General features: G+C 42.0%; 1 protein-coding gene across 2 annotated transcripts in view; it reads right to left on the reverse strand.

The window, feature by feature from the left end:
• Positions 1-407: 407 nt before the first annotated feature.
• The window catches only part of wdr4 (WD repeat domain 4), a 32,095-nt gene continuing 19,179 nt past the window's right edge, over positions 408-13,323 (reverse strand). Inside the window, exons 5-11 of one of the 2 annotated variants that reach the window (XM_079662695.1) lie at positions 11,468-11,580; positions 9,503-9,563; positions 8,885-8,989; positions 6,886-6,950; positions 5,649-5,835; positions 2,450-2,519; positions 408-744 (exon numbers count right to left, since the gene is read on the reverse strand). In XM_079662695.1, coding sequence (XP_079518821.1) covers positions 581-744; positions 2,450-2,519; positions 5,649-5,835; positions 6,886-6,950; positions 8,885-8,989; positions 9,503-9,563; positions 11,468-11,580 — 765 coding nt within the window. In that variant the 3' untranslated portion in view covers positions 408-580. Of the gene's footprint in view, positions 745-2,449; positions 2,520-5,648; positions 5,836-6,885; positions 6,951-8,875; positions 8,990-9,502; positions 9,564-11,467; positions 11,581-13,323 lie in introns of both variants that reach the window. The other variant, XM_079662694.1, reaches the window with a different exon arrangement.

The following is a 13,323-nucleotide window of genomic DNA, read 5'->3' on the forward strand; positions in this document are numbered from 1 at the left end:
TCCCTGTACTCCAAGTCTGCATTAGATACAAACACAACTCCAAATGTCTCTGTGTCTGCTGGATATTTGAATAGGAAGCCCTTTCAACTTACTTATCGGGCAATACATTTAATATTGACAGCACACCATGAAGTCTTAGACAATGCTTTTTAAATGGCCTGCAGAGTTCTGACATCAGCTCATCACAATGAGTTCTTCATCATGCGCTGCCTCACACACACACTGTGAATCCTATGCATATCAACGACAGGCATGTTGCATCAGTTCTGTGCAGAAGACAGAAATATGATAAAAAACGGTGTTGTAATGCAAAGGAAGTACAGCAGCAGTGAATGTGAAGAGAGAGTGTATGGTGCTCATTCACACACAGCATGTGGCATGCATGGTGCTGGAAACAGTAGGCACAGTTTGATGATTGCTGCAACGTTTATTTAAAAATCAGCCAGAAATGTAAGCCAAACTGCCATGTGGGGAAGCACACACTCTCAAGTGCTTAATCAAATGCACACATTCAACTCACATCAATCATTCAAAACATCACAAATAAATGTCGCTGTGTCCATTCAGGAAGATCACTTTGTTACAACTTTTCTTTTCTGGCCTTCTTGTTGCTGTTGGCCTTCTGTGTCCCCCCCCTCTTCAGCTGCTCTTCCAGTCTCTGCTGCTTCTTCTGCAGGTACGCCGCCACGTTGTCGAAGTTCACCTTGTACAGGTGCTCGAAGCGGCTGTCAGTCCTTAAGGAGGCTGTTGAGGAAGAGAAGAGCAGGAGGACGAGGTTGTGACAAGAAAAAGAGCTAAATACTTTAAACCGTCTTTAGAAGAGAACAATATGAACATAAATAAAAGAAATAGAGGTGAGGACTGTGGAGAAATTGTTGGAGCAAGAACAAGAACTTGAGTTGATGTCAGACAGACTCTGAAGATGTATTGGTTACGGCCGGAGGATTAACAAAGACATTTGCAGAGACACCACCGGGGCCCAGCTTCTGCCCAACCAACCCTGAAGATCCCTCCCCCGTCCCTCATACTGAACCACTCCTAATCCATAAACAACTACATTATTTTATTATTATACTACAAGACGCTGCCAATCCTGTCCCTGGCAGGGTCAGACTGACCGTCTGAAGAACACATTTTTTTATGGTCATTTCAAGACACAGCTGTGTTTGAAGCACAGAGCATAAGAACGGCCCGCCTCATCACTCAGAGAGAGAGAGAGTTAAAGCCAGGGGCCCTTTGCCTGTCTGACAAAGAACGGCCAGGTTTATAAACTATCCCTGACGGGGACATTTGACTTCATACTCAGGTTATATGTTACCTTTTCAATTCCTGCTGGTCATATGTTTTTGTCATTTGAATGAGGAATACTGTATTATTAATACAACAAAACATTGTATATAACATTTCCAGAGGGGGTGGTAAAGAGTCAATTTACTCCCTCACATACTTAATAACTTATTACAGTTAATATTAACTATATGTAAATAAATGTACTTGTTGCAGTAGTATTAATGCAGCAAACTTATTTCTTACGATCATTATTATTTTTTATTTGTATTATTAATATTTATGACCGGTCTTATTTTTATTTACAACTTTTTATGTCATGCACATTATTTTTATTTGTTCTTACTGTGTTCATGTGCGCACCATTATACACAAAAGCTAATTCCTTGTACGTGTAAGCTTGGTTGCCAATAAAGTTGATTCTGATTCACTTCTGCACAAAATTAACGTAATATACACTCACTGGCCACTTTATTAGGTTCGCCTGTTCAACCGCTAGTTAACACAAATATCTTAGCCAATCACATGGCACCAACTCAAAGCATTTAGGCATGGTCATGAGGACCTGGTGAAGTTCCAACAAAACATCAGAACGAGAAGAAAGGTGATTTAAGTGACTTTGAACGTGGCATATTTCAGAGACCGCTGATCTAATGGGATTTTCACAACCATCTTTAGAGTTTACAGAGAATGGTCTGAAAAACGGGAAATATCCAGTGAGCGGCCGTTCTCTGGGCGAAAATGCCCTGTTGATGCCAGAGGTCAGAGTTTGGCCAGACTGGTTCAAGATGATAGAAAGGGAACAGTAACTCAAATAACTACTGGTTACAACAGGGGTATGCAGAAGACCATCTCTGAGTGCACAGCACTGCGGAATGTAGCCTGTGTCAGCAGCACAACATGTTGGAGGTCATGTGACACTGCAGGTTATTCCTGTCAAGAGGGTGTGAGAATGAGAGGGCACAGGAAAAACACAGACAGAGGCCACATGGAAGTGTGTGTGTGTGTGTGTGTGTGTGTGTGTGTGTGTGTGTGTGTGTGTGTGTGTGTGTGTGTGTGTGTGTGTGTGTGTGTGTGTGTGTGTGTGTGTGTGTGTGTGTGTGTGTGTGTGTGTGTGTGTGTGTGTGTGTGTGTGTGTGTGTGTGTGTGTGTGTTGACTCACCCTCCAGTGTCTCCCAGTGCGCTTTGAAGGCCTCAATCACTCTGATCAGCTCGGGGCTCACATCATCAGACTGCAGAGAGCGGGGGGGGGGGGGGCACAGTCAGGCATGTGTACCTCCCTCTTCAACACTGTGTGTGTGTGTGTGTACCTCCCTCTCTAACACTGTGTGTACCTCCCTCTCTAACATTGTGTGTACCTCCCTCTCTAACACTGTGTGTACCTCCCTCTCTAACCCCATTTGTGTACCTCCCTCTCTAACACCGTGTGTGTACCTCCCTCTCTAACACTGTGTGTGTACCTCCCTCTCTAACACCATGTGTGTACCTCCCTCTCTAACACCATGTGTGTACCTCCCTCTCTAACATTGTGTGTACCTTCCTCTCTAACACTGTGTGTACCTCCCTCTCTAACACTGTGTGTACCTCCCTCTCTAACACTGTGTGTGTACCTCCCTCGCTAACACTGTGTGTACCTCCCTCTCTAACACTGTGTGTGTACCTCCCTCTCTAACACTGTGTGTACCTCCCTCTCTAACCCCATTTGTGTACCTCCCTCTCTAACACCGTGTGTGTACCTCCCTCTCTAACACCGTGTGTGTACCTCCCTCTCTAACACTGTGTGTGTACCTCCCTCTCTAACACCATGTGTGTACCTCCCTCTCTAACACTGTGTGTACCTCCCTCTCTAACACTGTGTGTACCTCCCTCTCTAACACTGTGTGTACCTCCCTCTCTAACCCCATTTGTGTACCTCCCTCTCTAACACCGTGTGTGTACCTCCCTCTCTAACACTGTGTGTGTACCTCCCTCTCTAACACCATGTGTGTACCTGCCTCTCTAACACCATGTGTGTACCTCCCTCTCTAACACTGTGTGTACCTTCCTCTCTAACACTGTGTGTACCTCCCTCTCTAACACTGTGTGTACCTCCCTCTCTAACACTGTGTGTGTACCTCCCTCGCTAACACTGTGTGTACCTCCCTCTCTAACACTGTGTGTGTACCTCCCTCTCTAACACTGTGTGTACCTCCCTCTCTAACCCCATTTGTGTACCTCCCTCTCTAACACCATGTGTGTACCTCCCTCTCTAACACCATGTGTGTACCTCCCTCTCTAACACTGTGTGTACCTCCCTCTCTAACCCCATTTGTGTACCTCCCTCTCTAACACCATGTGTGTACCTCCCTCTCTAACACCATGTGTGTACCTTCCTCTCTAACACTGTGTGTACCTCCCTCTTTAACACTGTGTGTACCTCCCTCTCTAACACTGTGTGTGTACCTCCCTCGCTAACACTGTGTGTACCTCCCTCTCTAACACTGTGTGTGTACCTCCCTCTCTAACACTGTGTGTACCTCCCTCTCTAACACTGTGTGTACCTCCCTCTTCAATACTGTGTGTGTACCTCCCTCTCTAACACTGTGTGTACCTCCCTCTCTAACATTGTGTGTGTACCTCCCTCTCTAACACTGTGTGTACCTCCCTCTCTAACACTGTGTGTACCTCCCTCTTCAATACTGTGTGTGTACCTCCCTCTCTAACACTGTGTGTACCTCCCTCTCTAACATTGTGTGTGTACCTCCCTCTCTAACACTGTGTGTGTACCTCCCTCTCTAACACTGTGTGTACCTCCCTCTCCCGTCAGTCTCATGCAGCTCACGGATCCAGTACTGAGTGACCCGACAGTAAAACTAAACATATCTATAACCAGTTTAGGTAGTTTGAGAGGTAATTAAAATAGCTACGTGTGATATTCAACCTGAAGTGTGTGTATTGCTCAGCTCACCGCTGCAGGTGATCATGCAGAGCTGCGTGTCGACTCGTCAGCAGCAGCTGATCTCTCTCTCCCTTCAGATTAGACTTTACTCGCGTTTATGTCCATATTGATCAGATCTAGCTAGTTCTAGCTAATGATAGGACTACCTGCTTATCAAAAGACACCTAAACAATAAGCGCTGCTATGCAACCGGGTGAGGTCACAAAGTATAGCGCAGCACTATGCATTTGTTTACATACCTACCGGAACCCGGAGGCATTACCAACAGATCAACGCACAATCAACCCATACAGGACATCTCTTTCTCAAAATTAACGGTACGTCCACACAGCAGCTTTAAATAAATCTTCCAACGCTTCTCTGCCCATTGACTTTGAATGGGGGTGACGTAACTTCGCCTCGCTTTTCGCCGAACTGCATTGTGGGGAAGCAAAGCGAAGATTTCCAGGATTCAAAAGTTGAGCAATGTTCAACTTTTGAAGCTGAGCTGGAAGCGTCAGCCAATCAAATCCCGTTTATGCAAATCTGACTGTACAAGCGCTAGCCAATCAAACCGCGTGCAAGCTGGGAGAGCCAGACCGCAGTTCATTTCCTCATATTCCAAACGAGAAATTACGGTAGCAAATCACCCGGTTCTTTACGACCAGAACTATTTACCGGGATACAAACCGGAGGAACCAGGCATGGAGGGAGGTGGCAGAGACAGTGGGTGAAACTGGTAGGTTTTTGCCTGTTTGGGGAGTTTGTATATATATATATATATATATATATATTGCTCGCATAAAATCCCCGGGTTTTTTTGCTTTGTATGCCGGGGGCGGGAGATTCATGTGATTGGTTGTTGGTCGTGTTGCTTGCAAAAAATCCCCAAGCTCTCAGACACGCCCAGCTCCTAGATTTTCAAGATTTTTTCAAAGCTGCTTGTGGACGTACCGTAAGTTTTAGACATTAGAATTTACTATTTCTGTCTGTCACATACTCTTCTTGTCTGTCACATAAGTGGTGCAACTGATGCGGTATTGTGCTAAGGGAAAATTATTTGGACCGGACATTTCGAATGGAGAGATTTAGATTAGCTGCTTCCCCTCCTCTCTCCTCAGCTCCCCTCCTCGACTCTTCCGCTTGCATTTCCTGTGGGCGGGACTAAGACACGAGGATATGAGTAGAGGAGGGGAGTCGAGGAGGGGATTTCGAGAAATAAGAAAGGGCCTGTGTGTACGTCCCTCTCTAACACTTTGTCATGAAGAAAGAGGAAAGGGTTATTCTCCCTAACTACCCAGCAGTCTCAGTGCATATCTCACTGACAAATCAAAGCCACCTTATCATTAGAACTCAATATAATGTAGAAATTAAGCATTTGAACCTCTCAAATGCTCTTTAGCTTCTGATAAATCTAAAAATAAGTGAATGTATCACACTTTACCTCCCAGGAGTCTCGTCTGTGGGTGTATATCTGGAGTGGTGCATCACTTGAGTCCATCAGCACCCATAGCTGGCCTTCCGGGTCAAAGGTCATGTCTAGGGGGCAGTGGGGCAGGGAGAGCTTTCTGTGAGGCACAAGCTTCTCTTCACCATCCTGGTCCACAGTGAAGAAGTGAACTGTGTACGCTCTGAGGACACAGGAAACAATCAGCTGAGCACTGTTCTATCCGTCAGAGAAACGCTGATATGTGGCTTCACTTTTTGCTCCTCTTCTCTCTGACCTACTCTGAGCGTCACCTACATGCATAGTGTATACGACACAGCCCCAGTGACCTTGCACCTCTTTAGTTCCAAATATACATTTAAAGATCAGAAGCAAAAATACATTTAAGCCAGCCGAGGTGGGATGGCATGTCAAAGTTAAAAGCAGCTTTCTGTTCGCAGGAACTCTAAAAAGGTTTGGGACCTAAATATTTTTCAAAGAAACACACTGAGAAACTAGGATGCTAGGAGCAGGAACTGGCAACATATTCACTTAATCCTTTAGAAAAATATCCACTTCTATATCATATTTCATCCTGTGGTCACGGATATTCAAAAGTTAAAATAAAAATTCTGTAAATTCTCTCAAATACCTTAAACAGTGGGATTTTGTTCAGTTTTACTCTACACTCCAGAGAATCTCACTTGGCTACATTCATCTGACTCCTTTACGGTCTTATCAGAAGATTTGACTTTGAGAACATGTGATTAACGTATAACATATGAACACTGCTGTAGGTCTGTAGTGGTGACTGGATCAGGTGGTCAGTTTCACCACTGAAATGTGGAGAGTGACAATATATCTCTTCTTCCAATCTAGACAATGCAATATTAAATATTAGTATTGTGTTTCCTGGTATTAAAAGCAGCATTACATTCAAGAGATGTCCTTTTCTGAACTTGTCCTCCATATTAATAGATAATTATTCCATACTAATGGAAATTGTTAAAACACCAAAAGCCAATCATACATCTCCAATATTCAGGCAAAAAAGTAGAAAGTTTCTACTGCTGAACATGACATTCCTTTTTTTTTTAAACGCTTAAGAGCTGCATGTGTCCATATTCATTATGTAAGAAATATTTTCAAGAAAGAGCTAAAGGCAGCAGCTGTTGATACAATATGACAAAGCTTGAATACAATGAATGGTGGGGACTTTTAAACACGTTACTCTACGACTGATTCACACACTCACCTCTCACACTGCACGGCTACATGCCGAGCATCAGGAGAGCAGCTGATGCGGCACACAGTTGGCTTCTGGGAAATAAAAAAAGAGTAGTCACATAGGTACCCCCCTGTCCTTGAACTTGTTATTGATTAGTAAGAGAAGCAGCTTGGTGTTCATGGACTGAAACATCATTTATTCAGAGAGAGTGCCCTGGTAAAGATGTTAAGGACCACTTGAAATTGCATATTTATATACAGTAGATAGCATATAATCGAATTATTCTTTCACTTTTTCATCACATTCAAAACAGGTAAATTATTTCACTATAAAATCAATACAAAATATTTACTTTGCTTTTCCTTTTTGTATTATTGTCTATATAATGTGTATCTGTCCTCTGTGAGGGCAACAAGAAAACAAGAAAAAGTTGGTCACAAAAAACTATAGGGTTGATAATAAAAATGTCAAGCAGCTTCAAACCGTTTCATACTTTGAAAACAACCAATCAAAACGTTTTTCCAAAGACTCCAAACCCTGATCATTACCCCCACCTTATGGAGCATTTTAGCCAAAATCTTATCTTCTTAGTTCATCCTAGACTCCAAGCTGTAATTTAAAAGACATTTGAAAAAATGATGGATCAGGATTCCAGAGTTATCCCCTTCATTACAATGTGTGGGATGGAGCCCTAGAGACAACGTGTGTTTGTACATTAACACTTTTACTTGTCACACATGTCTGCAGCTTGGCCCTGGATCCAGGTAGCACAAGGAGGAGGACTAATATAATAAAGAAGAAATATTTTCCTGTAAGACTCAAATATTTCAACCTGAGCTTCTTCTCGCCGGAGTAAAGAGAGCTTCATGGATATGTTCAAGTTTAGAAAAGTTATTAACCATTTAAATCACTTTGGAGTTGAGGTCACACTATTATTATGGTATAAACACAAAACTATTTGATCAGACAATTCTCAGCTTCTATGAAATTAAACCTGAACCTGCATATGTATTTGTTTTGATCAGAGCAAGGCACATATTTTAATCCTAGTAGAACACTCGTAAGCCAAATGCATGTTTTCATGTTTTTCCTTGCTACTGATTTTGCTGACCAGGAAGTGATCCTTCCTAACCAAACTATACGCTACAGAGATTGCATTGTGGCCAGTGTGGCTCTTTTGCTCTTGTTACAGACTGTTTAGCTGCATGCAAACAAAGCCAGATTAATGTGACTGGTCAATAATAACCACTACAAGCGGACTGCAAATACTTCAGACACAAACATCTTGTCCTGTTACCTATTTCTTTAATAATGAGTTTGAGCTAAATGCCTAAACTAAAGATAAGGGCCATATTCGAAAAAAAATTGGAGATCTGACCAAAAGGGATTTTTTTGTTGTAGTTTCTAAGAATTCTGACTTTTTTCTAGGATTTAAGCCAATAAAGTTCTCAGACCGAAAGTCAGAATTCTGAGAATAATTTCAAAAAGAAATGCCCAAGGTCATTATATTGTCCTGAGGAGGAAACACTGTTGTGTGTATCAATTGTAACGGTAATCCATCAAATAGATTTCAAGACTTTTCTATCAAAACCAGAAATGTTGGCGTTGTCCGGTGCCTTGCTTAAGTCCAGCATGGCAGTACCCAAGAGGTACCAATACCAGTCCAGAGGGACTAGTGTTTTGTTAAGTATTAGGAGATGTTCACCAGTACTTTTTACATTGTTTACTGTTGTCACTTTCCTTTGAAAGAAAGTTGTTCTTATTTGTCTTTAGTTTGTTTGTAAATTGGCTAGTGAGTCCTCCGTTTTGATTTATTAAAACATTATCTTTTGGCTTCACAAGTCAGTTTCCTCTTTTTTTCTCCCGGTTATTGTATATGTTGATACTTTCCTTTTACCCCTAGATTATTAGGGAACGAAAACCTCACTGTGGCACCAGATAAAAAGTCAAAGTATAACCAAAGACATCAGGTCACGATGCAGCGTTAATGTGTTATGGTAAAACATGCTGTGGTTACCGTGGTTACCTTCTGTTTGTCTGCCTCAGAGCTTGATGTCTCTTCATGCTCTTTAAGGTCCCAGCTCTGCAGCTTACGGCCCGACTCATAGTCCCACAGCTTCATGGTCCCGTCCTGACAAACAAAAACACACAGTGCCTCTCTGTAAGGACCCTGATGGACCCTCTGACTCAGCTCTCATATCATACTGTCAGCCATGTGAGGTACATCCTCCGGGTAGTGAAATACCAAATTGCTAGTTTTCATTTATAAACTTTGACTGTTTAAATTACAGTCCCTCCACCTGCCCCAGCCCGAACTCTGACATATCTTTACAAACATGATAATATAAGATGTGGGACAACAAAGGCTCCAGTTTGTAGATATAATTCATCTAGTAGGTGAAAATCCAAGAACGTTCTCCAACCAATCTTTATTAACTTTAGACTAGAATAGAGAACATGAAATCATTAATGACAGTGCTAAGTGGCCTGTGTGTGTGTGTGTGTGTGTGTGTGTGTGTGTGTGTGTGTGTGTGTGTGTGTGTGTGTGTGTGTGTGTGTGTGTGTGTGTGTGTGTGTGTGTGTGTGTGTGTGTGTGTGTGTGTACACATGTGTTGATCAAAGCATGTGAAAGGGGCAGACATACCCCTGATCCAGACAGCAGCCAGTGTGGGTGAGCTGGTGGCACCAGCAGAGCGCTGACAAATCTGACAGGAAGCAGGACAAATCAGGATAAATCCACCTTTACAAAAGTTCCTGTTGCCAATTGAATACCGGATTGACCTCTTAATATATCAGATTACTGACAAAGCTATCAACAGCCTCGCCCCCCCTACTTCTACGACCTCCTACAACCAGACACCCCTACCCTCAGGTCTGCTTCCCGACTGCAGCCCATCAGGACTAAGCTCCAGACCTGGGGCCTCTCCCTTCCAGCTTTAACAACAACTCACTTTTTCATTCTTGCTTTTGACCTTAAATAGTTCCTATTATACTGTTTTTCATAACTTTATTATAGGTCTTATATATACAAAACATGTCTCTGAAGTGTTTGGCTCGAAATACCAAACAGATCACCCATTGTAGCATCACAGAAACCCCTCTGTTTCAGCCTTGTTTCTAAAGTGCTGATTCTGGGTCTGTTACTTTGGATGAAAATAAGGTGCCACTCCCAATTAGGGATTGGAATTTGAAAGCAAATGTATATTTGAATATTAAACCCCCCCAAAAAACGCTTAACCGAATAATTGAAATGTACATATCCTATATTATTAGGGCCCGAGCACGAGAGCGCTAGGACCCAACGGCGTCCTAGCACGAAGTGCGAGGAACCTATTGTTATCCTACATATTATTATTATTCCCGTTCTTAGAACCCTGTTTTGAGGGCTTTAGGACTTTCAAAAGTTGTATAATTTTGCACTGACGCCAGGACCGGTGAAAAATGTGACATTCTGGAGTCAACGGGTTCAAATTGTCCAACATGCTCGCTAGCGCCACCTATATGTAAATCATTTTTTGAAAAATGTACATAGTCGCACCGTAAGACTGTTAGACATTTTGCACACTTATCCGGGTGGACCTGCTCTACATGTGGTCCTCTTGAACCTCTAAGATCCGCCTACTTTAATTTTAGGAGAAACCAGCTCGAGTGCGCTAGAATTTGAAAATACACAACCGGAGAGAATCTGCCACTTCCTACAGAGCCCCTCCTCCAACACACACACGAACGCGCACATGACCAGTGAGGGCACGAGATAAGTTTGTGCACAGATGGAAGGCTGACAGGCAGGTAGGCCATCCAGTTACTTTAGCCGGGCCGGCTCAGATGATTGGTCATGCTTTTTACAGTGCTACGGCTTCCACAGATGACATTTTTTAATGGATTTTTTGTCAAAGCACTTCAGATATTCATTGCTATCGGGATGTTAAGAGCATTCCATGGAATATAACAAAAAGTGTATCTCGAGCCGGTTTCTCAAACTTACCTACCCCACCTTTATTGGGTATTTATTTATATTAGCAGTATATTTGCTCTTTATTAGTCATTATAAAACACTTATTAATGCCTTATTCTACAAGTAATACGCCATTAGTTGAGAGTTTTTCTTCAATAACCCTCTAATTAGTTCTTATTTACTGCAAGTAAGGAAGTTGTTGTAAAGAGTTTGGGTCTTAATATGCTCTGCTCAATATGGGCCTAATAAGGCAGTAGTACCACAAGAATAGTAATTCTCCCATAATAACACTTAACAAATATGATCTATTCTTATGTAACAAGACATTAAGCTATAAGTGTTAATTGTGTCTAAATAACTCAAAATTAGGTATGTACATCGAAGAACATGTTCCCTATTTTAAAGTGAAGTCTTGTTCATAACCAATAAGCTAGTAGCTTAACTCTAATTTTCAGACAGGTATTTCTAGAAATGGATCAGGACAAAAAGTGAGAGAATCTTTTTTCCTGAAACCTTCAGAATCTCTTTACACAGAGGGGACACATGTTTATGTATAAAATACATGAAAAAGTGGATTTTGCATAATAGGTGACCTTTAACACGTTTCCTCTCGGTGAGGACTATTATTTTTGCATTATTATAGTTATTACTCACTGTTGATGTCCCAGGCAGAAGGACTGGATGTTGTACGGAGACCTCAGGTGGCTCACTCTGATCTTCTCGTCGCGGTCGGCTGTGATGATGAACTTGTCGTCCGGCGACATGCTCTGAAAGCCAGAAGGACACTCAGCCTCGGAAGACACTAATTCATGACAATAGTGTATTTATAAGTTGATCAGTGTGTCATGAGTGCAGCAAGGGACAGAATAAACAAAGTAACTGACAGCTTGTGTTTCATGTTTTCACTATTCTGACAGTGAGAAGACAGGACCTGAGGGGACAGACGGAATAAATCAGTTTCTTTAGAGTGAGCCAGGGTTGCTGCATACTCTCAAAAGATATCAAGATTGTTCCAGCAGATAAACATCAATATAATAATATTATCATTATAATAGCTAGAAGGTTAATCTTGATCCGTACCGGAAACCCGATCGGTTCTACGCATGTGCCAATACACCACTACTACCCATTAGGGGTGCAAAAACTAATCGACTTAATCGATTACCAAATTAGTTGCCAACTAATTCAGTCGTCGATTCGTTGGTGACGTCATCACGTGTGTTTTACGCGCTGTTAAGCTCCAACGTTATTGGTCTTTTTATCGGTACTGGAGACATTTAAAAAATATATGTCATGTATTATTGCTAAAAACACATGATATCGCGGTCTTAGTGTCGCCAACTCGTTTCTAACATGCAAAAAGACAAACAAATGCGTCTGATGTATTTTTGATCAGACGAGATCTCTCTCCCGTCTGTGTGCGAGGGGGCGGGGCAGTTTACACACCCGCAGCTGCTACATGCAGCAACACACTGCGGAGATGGCGGAGAGAACGCGCTCCGAGGTGTGGTTAAACTTTACCCATCTCGATGTGGACAATGCTCGTTGCCAAAAGTGCAATAAGAGTCTAGCATGTAAGGGCGGTAACACAAGCAATTTGTCTAAACATTTAGCAAAAGTGCACCACGTTCAGACGGAGGAATGCACCGGGTTCGACTGTCTTTCTAGTAGCTCTGTAGCCCCACCCACGAGTAACGTTTCCACGTCAGGTGTTATGTATGCTAGCAGCAACACACAGAGTTAACTACATGATACAAACATGGGTTCATGATTAGAGGTAACTGAGTTATGTATTTTGTTAAAGTTTCAGCTATTCTGTTCACAGTTCTGTCATCAGATTATTTAATACGATTTGTTAAAACACTGTTGTTTCTTATGGAAGCCCATTTCCGCCACTTGAAAAAAATAAAATCCCCATGAAAAGTCATAATTATGAGATAAAAAAGTCGAAATTATGAGATAAAAAGTCGAAATAATGAGATAAAAAGTCATAATTATGAGATAAAAAGTCGAAATAATGAGATAAAAAGTCATAATTATGAGATAAAAAGTCGAAATAATGAGATAAAAAGTCGAAATAATGAGATAAAAACTCATAATTATGAGATAGGAAGTGCGCATGCGCTGCAGTGTCGCTGTCTTCAAAGGTCCCTTTATCACCTTGCTGCTCTCCACCATGCAAACGGCATCTAATCCTAAATAAGGTGTAACTACTCTGGTCTTGAAAGAACATTACAGTACGCATCAAACCGATGTCCACAATCACGTTTATTCTCTTCTTTGCACAATCATGAAACACCGTGAAAACGTGTTTGCCTAGTAGACCAGCAGTAGAATGACGTTATCACATCGTTGACACTTTTACCGCACACAAACACAATATAAACATCCGGGGCAAGAGGTCACATGACTTCTGGAAAGACAACTCTTATCATTTTTACAAAATAAAACAAAATTTAAGGATACATTAAACACTCTTCAAAAACGACAAAACAATAATAAGGGACCTT

The sequence above is a fragment of the Notothenia rossii genome (assembly GCF_949606895.1).
Source record: "Notothenia rossii genome assembly, chromosome: 2".
Taxonomy (NCBI): Eukaryota; Metazoa; Chordata; class Actinopteri; order Perciformes; family Nototheniidae; genus Notothenia; species Notothenia rossii.